This window comes from Polypterus senegalus, chromosome 3 (genome assembly GCF_016835505.1).
Source record: "Polypterus senegalus isolate Bchr_013 chromosome 3, ASM1683550v1, whole genome shotgun sequence".
Taxonomy (NCBI): domain Eukaryota; kingdom Metazoa; phylum Chordata; class Cladistia; order Polypteriformes; family Polypteridae; genus Polypterus; species Polypterus senegalus.
The window spans coordinates 286,366,004-286,378,322 of NC_053156.1; the positions used below are offsets into that span (position 1 = coordinate 286,366,004).

The 12,319-nt window shown below is 42.0% G+C and overlaps 1 protein-coding gene across 6 annotated transcripts in view; it reads left to right on the plus strand.

Moving 5' to 3' along the window:
- The window catches only part of ppfia4 (PTPRF interacting protein alpha 4), a 494,511-nt gene that overhangs the window by 421,044 nt on the left and 61,148 nt on the right, over positions 1 to 12,319 (plus strand). For all 6 annotated transcript variants that reach the window (XM_039749365.1, XM_039749366.1, XM_039749361.1 and 3 more), the window contains 2 exons: positions 2,273 to 2,427; positions 2,883 to 2,964. In XM_039749365.1, coding sequence (XP_039605299.1) covers positions 2,273 to 2,427; positions 2,883 to 2,964 — 237 coding nt within the window. The remainder of the gene's footprint in view (positions 1 to 2,272; positions 2,428 to 2,882; positions 2,965 to 12,319) is intronic.

Genomic DNA, 12,319 nt, shown 5'->3' on the forward strand with positions numbered 1-12,319 from the left:
ATTTAGAATACAATATCATGTGACAAATTACTGTATACTATGGCTCTGAAGAAAGACGTTTGACTTGAAAATGCCAAACTTATTCATTAATCTATAAAAATTAAATGGTGATTTCATGGAATACTTATAAGAGGTGTCCTTTAAAACTGAATAAGAAGTGTGATAGGCACTTGTCGACCGTAGCACTTTTTTTTTACTTTCTCATATATGACGTATAGGGTAAGTATTGTAATCGTCCAAAAATTCGATTTTGAGAATTTGACGAATCTCGACGTTTTAGACCTCCCTGAGTCCGAAAATACCATTTTTTGGAATTATGTCTGTATATGTGTATGTGTGTGTGTGTGTGTATGTGTATATGTAAACACGATAATTTGAGTACGCTTTCACTTAGGTCGGGGTCCTCAATCACGGTCCTGGAGAGCCGCAGTGGCTGCAGGTTTTTGCTCCAACCCAGTTGCTTAATAAAAAGCACTTATTGCTAAAGTAACACTTCTGCTTCACTTTAGTGATTTTGAGCCCTTATTGCTTCATTTTGTCTTAAACAGCATTTTTAATTGCTCCTTATTATCAATAACATGCAAATGACAAGAGAGAGCAGCATTTCTCCATTTAGCTTATTTACATTTACACCTGTGTGTATTTATCTGCACTGTTGGGTTTAATTAAATACTTGGAAGAAAAATGAAGAGAAAAAAGTGAAGGACTGAGAATTACTCGTCCATTTTAGCCTTCGAATCATTTGCATGATAGAAAGGGAAAGAAAATCTAGAATATGAGAATGACCTGACATAGCAGAGTTAATTTAATTTCATAGCTTGTTAGTGCTTTATTGGCAAGAATTGCTTTCTAATTAAGCAACCAGGTCAGATCAAAAATCTGCAGCCACTGCGGCTGTCCAGGACTGGGATTGAGGACCCCTGACTTAGGTCAACCAAATTTTGCATTAAACTATTAGGTGCAAAATGTAGATTTCTATCAACTTTTGGGCTATTTTCGCTAACCAGAAGTGGTACTTTACCTTTTATCCGTGCAGCTGCAGAGTCTGATTTATTCATCTTTACTTTTATAATAATTGTTATTAATTTGATTAGATTTATTGTTGATGGTTCTTTAATGTACATAATATAAAAATATAGTCATTGTCTTGCAGTTTACTCCTCAAATATCCTTCCCCATAATTGAGTATATGAGAACGTCTAGCGGAGACCACTCCCAATTTTTTAGAATATAAGTAACCATGCTTAGCCATATCAACCAGCGTTACAGACAAAACCATGACAGAAAGTTCTTGCACATCTTCCTCTCAGTTCAAACTCTAAGCTTTCTGACATTAACCACCTTAGCATTACGCTTATCCCTGGAAAAGACTACCCAAAAACACTTTCAAGAAAAAATGTTATTAAGTATAATAGAAACATGTAAAATACAGTAGAAAGGTCTGCCTATTGCTCACTGCTGTACTGATGCAGATTTAGTGCACATCCTTTGCGTGATATGTTTTGAGAAAGTTACCAACACATAGCCCAATTGCAATCGGGACAGTAGAAGAGTGTCTCTTTTCATGCTTTTCTTATATTTGTTCCATTGCTTACACATGATAGGAGAGAATGCCAGGGCCTGATCCATTATTTATTATAGACTACCACAGTGCAAGGCTTAGTGACTTCCACATGTCCCCTGACACAAACATTGACTGTTTCTCCATTGCGAATAGTGCTAAGGGGCTAAAATCTTTCTTATCCTTCCCCTTGATTGCAACCATTATTCATTACTGTCACGCTAAAGCTTCAAATTCTCCTACATATCACTGCGGTTCGGTCACACTGGGCCATATGCATCAGTTTCACTATCTGTGTCAACGTCTGATCACCATGTTGCTTGATTCAAATAATGGTTTAGTTTCAGTTTGTTCTAAAATTGGCTTTACATTTTTTTGTTCATGGAATCTCAAGTGAGGCACATCACCTGCATTGTGAGGGAGTGTCAGTTACAGCACTACGGCCATGTGGTATGATTGCCCAAAGGTGATCCAGCTCACAGGATCCTCACTGTTTAGGACCTGAGTGGCTGGAACAGGCCAAGGGGATGCCCACGTAACACCTGGCTGCAGCAGAAAGATGGTCATTTCCTTCATGGGGGGGGATGAACTGTGTGATTGCCTGGGGGGTTGCCAACCAGGATCCTGAGCTGTTTCATCATATGCTGGGTGTGGGAACGTGCTGTACCACTAACTATTTGCTAATTGAGATGATGTTTTTCGCTCTTGCAGACCAGATGATCAGACCAGCAGCAGTAACAGCAGTCAAGACTCCCTGCATAGGAGTTCTAAGAAAAAGGGCATCAAATCTTCCATTGGCCGATTATTTGGCAAGAAGGAGAAAGGCAGAATGGGGCAGACTGGCAAGGATGTAACAGTGGCTCAAGGTACAAAGCATGTATAACTTGTGGGTGGCATGGGAAGTTTATTAGAGGTTTCAGTGTTTCTATGTGTGAAGACAGAGTCTTTAACCGAGCAGGATGCCAACCGAGGAAGACAACTGCAGGTGTAAAAAGTTGCAGTAAAGTCACCAACAACAGACACAGTATGTTGTCCATGGAGAATTTAGACTGCAGGCAAGCCTGTCATCAGCACCAAACCTAGAAAGGCCAGATTACAATTGGTACATAGCAGGTAGGTGATGATGTGAGATGGACATGGCAAATATCCACAGCAGGGCAGGTAGAAGGAAGAAGCTAAAATGGCCAGTACTTTATCAGTCGGGTTTGATTTGTATTCATTGCATCCAGATGTCCAAGAATTTGGCCATCCTGTAGTAAAACATCCTGAATGCGTCTTTCTGTAAGATTGATTTTACATGAGCCTTCATTGCATCTTTCAGAATTTGAAACTGGCATCCAGGATTCGCTTGGGCTCGGGAAGCTTGGCACACAGGCAGAACGAGATAGACGGCTCAGAAAAAAGTAAGCTGGGTTTTCATTTTTTCTTATTTTTATGCTTTTAATTCCTTACTGTAACAGCACCCAGGCTAAGATGAGCAAATATCAGTAAAATACAAGTGTGTTATTTTAATCGCAGAAGGGTTTTGGGGTGACACTATACATGCTTTGTTATGTAGAAACACATGCAGCATCTTCAGAAAGCATTCAGACTCCTCTTTCTTCACATTTTGTTATGTAGCAGCTGTAATAATGATAAAAGAAACAGATAGAGATTTGGGCACCATGGTGAACCCTGTATTAACTGGTAGATTGAAAATCGCAAAGAAAACAGAAATATTAAGTCTTTTCAGATGCTAGTCTCAATTTGACTGGCTCCAAGATGGTGGCAAAGCTGATTTTCACTCTGGAGGGCAGAAAGAGGTGGGTTCCGGTGTTTGGAAACCGGAAGTGATGTCATTCAGGATGTGGTTGTCAATCACTGCTTCTGCAGAGGGAGGAGGAGAAAAGGCATTAGGCAACAGCACCAACCCCTGGTTGGGGGTGTAACTACATTAATATGAGCGTTGAGGTTGTTTCCCAAGCGCATGTGTGTCACACAGTCTTATGCTAAAATCATTCAAATTTATTTATTCCCATGTCAAGAAGCACTCAATACCCCAGTATGACAAAGCCAAAATTGAATTTTCATAATTTGAATACTTTAAAAATAAAGACCTGGAATATCTCATTTGACACAAGTGCTCAGATTCTTTACTTTAGGTGATGGAATGGTCCATACAGATGACACCTCAGTTATGACCCACTGGGCTGGCTACTTTGGGCAGCTGTTTAAAGCTTATCCTCTAGCTAGGATGTTGGGCATCTCTGGGTTCACTGTTCTTTAGCTGTCTCATTGAGGCGGTGAACCAGCTGAGGGTAGGGAAAGCTGCAGGGATCTGTGGTATCCGGGGTGAACTTCTCCAATTTGGTAGTAAGGCTGCCCTCTAGGCGTTGCACGCAATCTTTGCTTCCATTAAGGAGAATGGTGTCATCCCAAATGATTGAAAAATAGGGACTTGCAACAACTACAAGCGGATGACACTGCTCTTGGTGCCAGGTAAAGTCCTTGCTAGGATCATCCTCAATAGGATCCATGGCCACTTGCTCACCTACCAGTGACCAGAGCAGTCTGGTTTTATGCCTAAGAAGTCTACCATCGACTGCATCCTGGTTGTCATTGAACGCAAATTTTAATATCAGCAGAGCTTCTTGCCAGCCTTTGTTGATTTTCATAACGTGTTTAATTCAGTTGATCGAGCTGCCCTGTGGGACATCCTGTGACCTCACTGGATACCCTCGAAGTTGCTGGATATCATGGCCATCCCATACACTGGTAATGTGAGTGTTGTGCAGAGTGGAGGCAGAACCTCTGCATTTTTCCCAGTTGATTCTGGGGTTCATCAGGGGTGTTTTTTTGCTCCTACCTTTTTCAGTGCTTGCATGAACTGGGTATTGGGCAGGGTTGTTGGGTCCAACGGCTGTGGAGCATCTGTTGGTGAAGAAAGATTCACTGATCTTGACTTTGCTGATGATGCTGTGATCTATCAATCAGTCAATGGATGGTCGGATCGGAGGTCTCGAGAGAGTTGGCAAGGAGTCTGGGTTTCTGGGCTTGCTGATAAAAACCAAAATCCAGGCCTTTAATAACCTCTTGGGCACAGCCATCAGCAGGGTGTCTGTCTGCGGATAGAGTGTCAACCTCATAGACAGATTTACTTACCTCGATAGTGACATTCATGGTGACTCACTCTTCCTAAGAAGTCAGTATAAGGACTGGAAGAAAATGTGGGAGAGTCATTGCTGGAAAGGGGTGTGTGGAGCTCCCGATATCTATGCAAAAGGACAAAGGTCCAAGTCTTTAAAGTCCTGGTGCTTCCTGTCTTGCTATATGGTTGCGAGTCATGGATGCTATTCAGTGACCTGAGATGAAGACTGGACTCCTTTGGTACTGTGTCACTTTGGAGAATCCTTGGGTATTGCTGGTTTGACTTTGTTTCGAACAAACGGTTGCTCACTGGGTTATGAATGAGGCACATTACCTGCATTGTGAGGGAGCGTCAGTTACAGCACCATGGCCATGTGGCGCAATTTCCCATGGATGATCTGGCTCATAGGATTGTTGAGGACCCGAGTGGTTGGACCAGGTTAAGGGGACACCCACGTAACACCTTGCGGTCGCAGATAGATGGTAATCTCCAGAGAGTGGGACTGGACCTCATGACTGCCTGGGGGGTTGGCAACTGGGATCCTGAGGTGTCTCATTGGGCGGTGGGTGCGGCAACACGCTGTGCCAGTGCATGCTCCTCAACCTTACCTGACCTGACCTTCCCCAGATCCATCCCTTGACACAATCCTGTCTCTAATTTCTGCCAGTAATTCCTTCAACCTCTAGGCTTAGTTTTGCCAAAGTTTTAGGACCTCCTATAGACAGAACTGTGCCCTTCCTAATCATGTCCAATCAACTGAATTGACCATAGATGAACTCCAAACGAGTTGTAGAATCATCTCAACAATATTCAATGGAATGGGATGCCCTCAAACCATTTTCAAGTGTCATAGCAATGGGTTAATGGGGAAGTTCAATTTTTAATTTTTAATATATTTACAAAAATTCCTGAAATCCAGGAATTTTTATTTTGTCATTCTTAGTTACTGAGTGTTGTTTGATGGGGAAAAAATGAATTTAAATGATTTTATGATAACACTGAAATATTACAAAATGTATAAAACAAGAAGGACTCTGAATGAAAGGCACCGTATATGTCCTCCACCCAACTTTACCCATAGCTGAAGGCTTCTGTGACTTCCTGTGCCCCACACCTCTAATTTCGTGAACTTGGATGGCATTGATAGAACAGCTAGACAAGTAAAAAGGATCAGGTTTAGACAATTTATTTGTTCATTATAGCTTTTAAAACATTCCTAATATCATTAATGTGCCAAAAGCAGAAGCAAAGCAATAGGATGTAACATTATACAACCTGGATTTTTAAGCAGCAGTCATTGATGTTTTTGTGTCACCGTTCTGTCTGTTATGGATCCATTGCTGCCTGGGTCACGTGGGTCTTCTTCGTGTTTGTGTTCTTCCTCTTTTTTGCTGAGATTGTTTTTCCTGCTTCTCCTCATTCATGCTTCCTGACTTCTTAATTTTAAAACTTGTCACGCTAAGGTGAACACCTCTAGCCCATCTCTGTCTGGTGTCATTTTGACAGATCCTATTAGTCCATGTATATTAATTGAAGGTATCCAATGGTTCGAGGGATTTGTCCTTGTCAGCCAAGGTTCCTCCGATGGCTGGAGTTCAATTTATGTGTTAACATTCTCTTTGTTGGTTTTTGGTTCTTTCATATCTAATAAGTTTATTTGTGCTTATTTGCCATTTCTTGTATTTAAGTTTCAATGCCCTGGTTATGTTCAGTGTGTTTTGTGAGTAGGAGTGAGAGCCTCCTGCCAATCACTGCCAGGGAACTATTAATTAGAGGGTCTCCCACATTTCCTGGTGGTTCATTGTGAATGTGTTGTGTAGTGGATGAGTTATTGTGTTGTGCTGTGCCTCGTGCTTTCCTTATGAATATCTGGATTTTTGTAACCTTTGCAATTGGATTGTGTTTTGGGACTTTGTTTGCATAGGAATGTAGATATGTCTTGGGGCAATTCATTTACTTCTTGTGCTCCACTGAGCTTAATTTTATTGAAGAGCATTTTATTAAAATAAGCATTTTATTTAATAAAGATTCTTTAATGCCCTTTTTGTGTCTAGCCAATAATTTTTAAAGTGCCAACGTGGGCATTATTGGAAGAGCTTTTGAGACTTGATTTGGGACTCCGAGTCTCATAACTGGCTTCTCTTTTAATGACTGCACAAAGCTTCATTTCATTCATTTTTATGTGGTTAAAACTCTCTGCTTTTACAGAGTTAAGAAGTTCAAATGAAACAAGAATAAAGCTTACAGTTGAACATTTTTAGCATTCTTACTTTCTTATCCATCCTTCCATTATCCAACCCGCTATATATCCTAACTACAGGGTCACGGGGGTCTGCTGAAGCCAATCCCAACCAACACAGGGCGCAAGGCAGGAAACATCGCAGGGCACACACACACCCACCAAGCACACACTAGGGACAATTTAAGATCACCAATGCACCTAACCTGCATGTCTTTGGACTGTGGGAGGAAACCCATGCAGACACGGGGAGAACATGCAAACTCCACACAGGGAGGACCCAGGAAGCGAACCCAAGTCTCCTAACTGTGAGGCAGCAGTGCTAGCACTGCGCCACCGTGCTGCCCTCTTACTTTCTTATTGTCATTAAATTCGTTTTAACATCGTAAAGCTTTTTTACAGCTCTGAATGACATGCACAGGTTTCCACACAAATATCTACTGACATGCTGCTCTCCTTATAGGGGCTGCCCATGCATTCACATTTACATGGAGTTTTTTCTTTTCTACAATGTAATCTGTCATCCATCTAATTATCCTTTTTTCTTTTTTTTTCTTTATATATATATATATACTCAGCAAAAAAAGAAACGTCCCTTTTTCAGGACTGTGTATTTCAACAATAATGTTTTAAAAATCCAAATAAATTTACAGATCTTCATTGTAAAGGGTTTAAACAATGTTTTCCATGCATGTTCAATTAACCATAATCAATTAATTAACATGCACCTGTGGAATGGTCGTTAAGACCTTAACAGCTTACAGAAAGTAGGCATTTAAGGTCACAGTTCTAAAAACGCAGGACACTAAAGAGACTTGTCTACCGACTGTGATAAACACCCAAAGAAAGATGCCCGGGGTCCCTGCTCATCTGCGTGAACGTGCATTAGGCATGCTGCAGGGAGGCATGAGGACTGCTGATGTGGCTAGGGCAATAAATTGCCATGTCCGCACTGTGAGATGCCTAAGACAGCTCTACAGGGAGACAGGAAGGACAGCTGATCATCCTTGCAGTGGAAGAGCCCGGATCTCAATCCCATTGAGCACGTCTGGGACCTGTTGGATCACAGGGTGAGGGCTAGGGCCATTCCCCCCAGAAATGTCCAGGAACTTGCAGGTGCCTTGGTGGAAGAGTGGAGTAACATCTCACAGCAAGAACTGACAAATCTGGTCCAGTCCATGAGGAGGAGATGCACTGCAGTACTTCAAGCAGCTGGTGGCCACACCACATACTGACTGGTACTTTTGATTTTGAGCCTCCCTTCATTCAGGGACACATTGTGAAACATTTTTAGTTTATGTCTTATGGTGTTGACTCTTTTACTGTTCATACAAATATTTACACATTAAGTTTACTAAAATTAAAAACAGTTGAAAGTCAGAGGACGTTTCTTTTTTTGCTGAGTATTATATATATATTTTTTTAAAACAAAACATTATAAGAGCAGTACTTTTGGGACATTTAAAACTCAACTCAATGTTATTATGGAATAATTTGGTGAATGGATGGATAGTATTGGCCAACATGAGTCAAATAGGACTAGTTGGAAAAGGTCAAGCCATGCATGTGTAACCCCCTTGCACCACCCTCAGTGCAAAGCCCTGAGTTCTTTAGTATGGTGTCGCCACCACAATAGTTGAATTTTCAGTATCGGTCACCTCCAACCATTTAGCTCACAATAAATCACAACTTAAACCTAATTTAAAGAAAAGGAACTTTCTCTTTACTTGAAATCAAGAACAGACAACCAAACATTTCGTGTTATAACTAGTGATGAGCGAGCATACTCGGCCGAACATGTGTTCGACTCGAGCATCGCTATGCTCGGAGCCTGGCGCTACTCGAACGAGCACCACATGTGCTCGTGCGCCATGCTCGAGTCTCCGCCCCGCACGTTTTGCGGGTTGGAGACAGCCAATCAAGGGGCAGGTAAGTACTACCCTCACTGTAATGCCAGTAGCCATGTCAGGTGCTGGCATTACAGTGATTGGCTGGCCGGAACACGTCATCGGGTGCTATATATGCAGGCACTGTCATATAATGTTTTAGAGCGTCAGCTCACCTGCAGGCACTGGCATATAATGTTTTAGAGCGTCATTTTTCCTGTAAAATTGATTTTTTTGTGGGGTTTTGACCGTGTTTTTGTCAGTCCGTAAAAGTGGCGTACAACTCGGACAAACTGGTTCCCAGCAGCGACTTGGGAGTCCAAGATGCATCCAGACATCGTCCCCATGCTGTTCCCGGTCCATTTGTGTGGTCTTTCTGTCACTTTCTGACCTTTTCCAATGGACCAAGGACCCTCCCCTCTTCAGAGCAGGGGGTGCCTGGTTGTCTCCCATAGACTTACTGTACATTATACTCACACGAACATCCCGGTGTATTCGGACCGAACACCCGAACACTTTGGTGCTCGCTCCTCACTAGTTAGAACTATGTACAGCACAAAGTAAAAAAAAAATCACACAGACCTTGAGTGAATGAATTCCTCTTCCTCCTGGTGTCCCTGTACCGGTACCCAGTACTGTTGGTTTGACTTTGTGTCGAATGAGCGGTCGCTCATGGAGTCCCGAATGAGGCACATTACCTGCATTGTGAGGGAGTGTCAGTCATGGCACTTATGGCCATGTGGCGTGTTTCCCAGAGGGAGATCCGGTTCGTAAGATCGTCATTGTTGGCGACCCGAGTGGCTGGACCAGGCCTAACACTTGGCTGCGGCAGATAGAGGGTCATTTCTGGAGGGTGGGACTGGCCCGTATGTCTGCCTTGGGGGTTGCCAACTGGGATCCCGAGTTGTTTCGTCGTGTGGTGGGTGCAGCAACACACTGTACCAGTGCATGCTCTCTGACTTGACTTGACTGGTGTCCCTCCTTTTTCCTTTCATCTTGCCCCTGACTTGAACCAAAAAAAATATCTCACCAGTGGGTTGCACTTGCGTCCTACTGTCTTTCTTTTCTTCTGTTCCCCGTGCGCTCCATCCACTCCTGTTCCAGTTCTCCTCCTCTCCCGACTATCTTTGCCTCCTGGACACATTCTATCCGATGGTGCTTTTCTGTTTGTGTTTGCTTTTGTCCCCTCTAAATCATTTATCAACTTTGATTTCTCTCTCTCCTCTTTTCACGCCAGCGTATTGCCGTACGTTTCTTTTTTCTTTTTCACATTTCAATATGTTATAGTTTTTTCTTCCTTGTTAGCGTTATGCTGCCACTTATTTTCTTTCAGTTTAACGTTTTACTAAAGCTGCCTTCTTCTATATGTCTGTCTCACTTCAGCATTCTACTAAAGTTATATCTTCTCTGCTCTTACGGTGTTCAGCTCTACTCCATGTGTCCTCCGTCACCTCTATTTACTTCCATGTATCTCTAGTCCTCCCTTTTTCTTTCAATCCCATCCCTGTATCTACCCGACATAGCCTGAGAATGGACCAGTGAGGGAGCACTGTCAGGTATTAGGCTAGGCTTTATGCCCCTGCTCTGTTTAGTGATACTAATTGCACCTACACTTATTTTGAGTTATGGGATTAACTTTATCGACAAAATACATTCTGTCCGGTGTTTTACTTTTCTAGCTTTTAAAATCTATCCTGGTTACACATGTAATGATAGCTTTTGGCCACACCTTCCAGGTGCTGATTTGCATTTCGCCACACACCCCAATTGCTGTAAGTGTTTGGTCACGCCTCCCATGTGCTGAAGACTTTAAGCCACACCTCTCAGGTGCTGATTGCCTTTGGCCTACACCATCCCCCACACCGAAACCACTTTTCTTTGACCACACCTCCCACATGCTTATAATTTGTGAACACACCTCCCATATGCTAATTGCCTTTAGGCCACACCTCACATGTTCTGATTACCTTTGATCACTTTTCTCAAGTTCTGCCTCACTACTTGCATGCTTTTTACTTTTAGTTGTGTTTCTTACCTTTTGAGTTTCTTCAGGATGGAGTTCTAAATACTTCAAAAAAATTAAAAGAGAGAAGCAGTTAGCAGCCTGCAAATGTATTGTTCAGTAGAATTTCTTGGTGCACTTTTTTTTTTTTAATTTATTTTTGGATAGACATTAGATGTAATAAATACTAGGTGAGTAAAGAATTTGACATTAAAGGCACAATATCTCTAAAAACAATTATATTTAAAAAATAAAAGATGTCATTATATAATCCAGACATGCTCACCATTTGGTGGGCCCAGGATCAGCTGTTTTTAGTATACTGTAGAGTTTCACATGTCAAGTTGCTGCTGACAATGACAAACGAATGAGAGACAAACACCTCATTTTGCTGACACACAGAGTGTGGGCTGTGTGCGGAAGCCATTGTGTTACTGGTGTTACTTTGATGCAGCGTGCTTAAGATGTCATCCTTCACGTTTTTACGTAGTTACTCTCAACATGTTCTCCTAAAATTTGAATTTCAAATGCTAGGAAAAATATCAGCTGATTTTTTTTTTCCTCTTGTTGCCACCTTGAGTTTAAATGAGCTTAAGACAGAAAGAATTTTCTTTAACTAGAAAACATGTTATTTTGTGTAACAGAGCATTTAAACCCCAAAACATCAACATAAATGCAGTAAGAAAGGTGTCCGGTGTCCACTGCTGTATTGATGCCGATTTAATACTCATCTTTTGGTGCCCCTAACCTCTCTCTCACACTCTTTGTGTGACATGTTTTGAAACTGTCACCAATGCATAGCCTAGTGTGACAATCTGGACAGTAGAAATGTGTTTCTTTACACACTTTTCTCATGTAACGATAGAACAGAAATAAGCATAAAGGTTTGGGGTTTTGTATACTGTATAAACAAAATGCAGTCAGCGTTGTCTCCAAAGTACAAATAACTGAAATGAAAATGACAGGCAGACAATTTATGGGGTGGGACCAGAAACAGGCAGATGGAATGCTGGGAAGGAACCGTAGGGGTAGATGGGAGTATGACGTCATCAGGGAAGGAAGGGACCCAGAAGTGGCTGAGTTCTGTTATCGAGTCCTGGTGAATTCAAGGCAGTGGTGCTTTGTTCTTTCTGTGGAAATAAAGAAAGGTTAGTACCCCGTCGTTGTCCCCTGGTACGATATGCCATGCTGCTCGTTGGGTCTGTAAGCGGCTCCCTATGCGCTCGTGCGTGACACTCATTGTATTTTTTTCTGTTGCTTGTGCTTGATTGGGTAGAATGTCAGTACTTGATACAGATGATCGACATTCACCTTGTGATATTGAAAACAACCACAGCGCAAGGGTTAGTGATTTCCACATTTCCCTTAATACCTACATTGGGCGCTGATGTATTGTTAACAGTGCTTATGAAAAGGGCATCGTTTGTGTCCTTCCATGTGATCACAGTCATATTCCTGTTTTTACAAAGCACCTACCATATGTATGTCTTGAAACCTAAAAAAT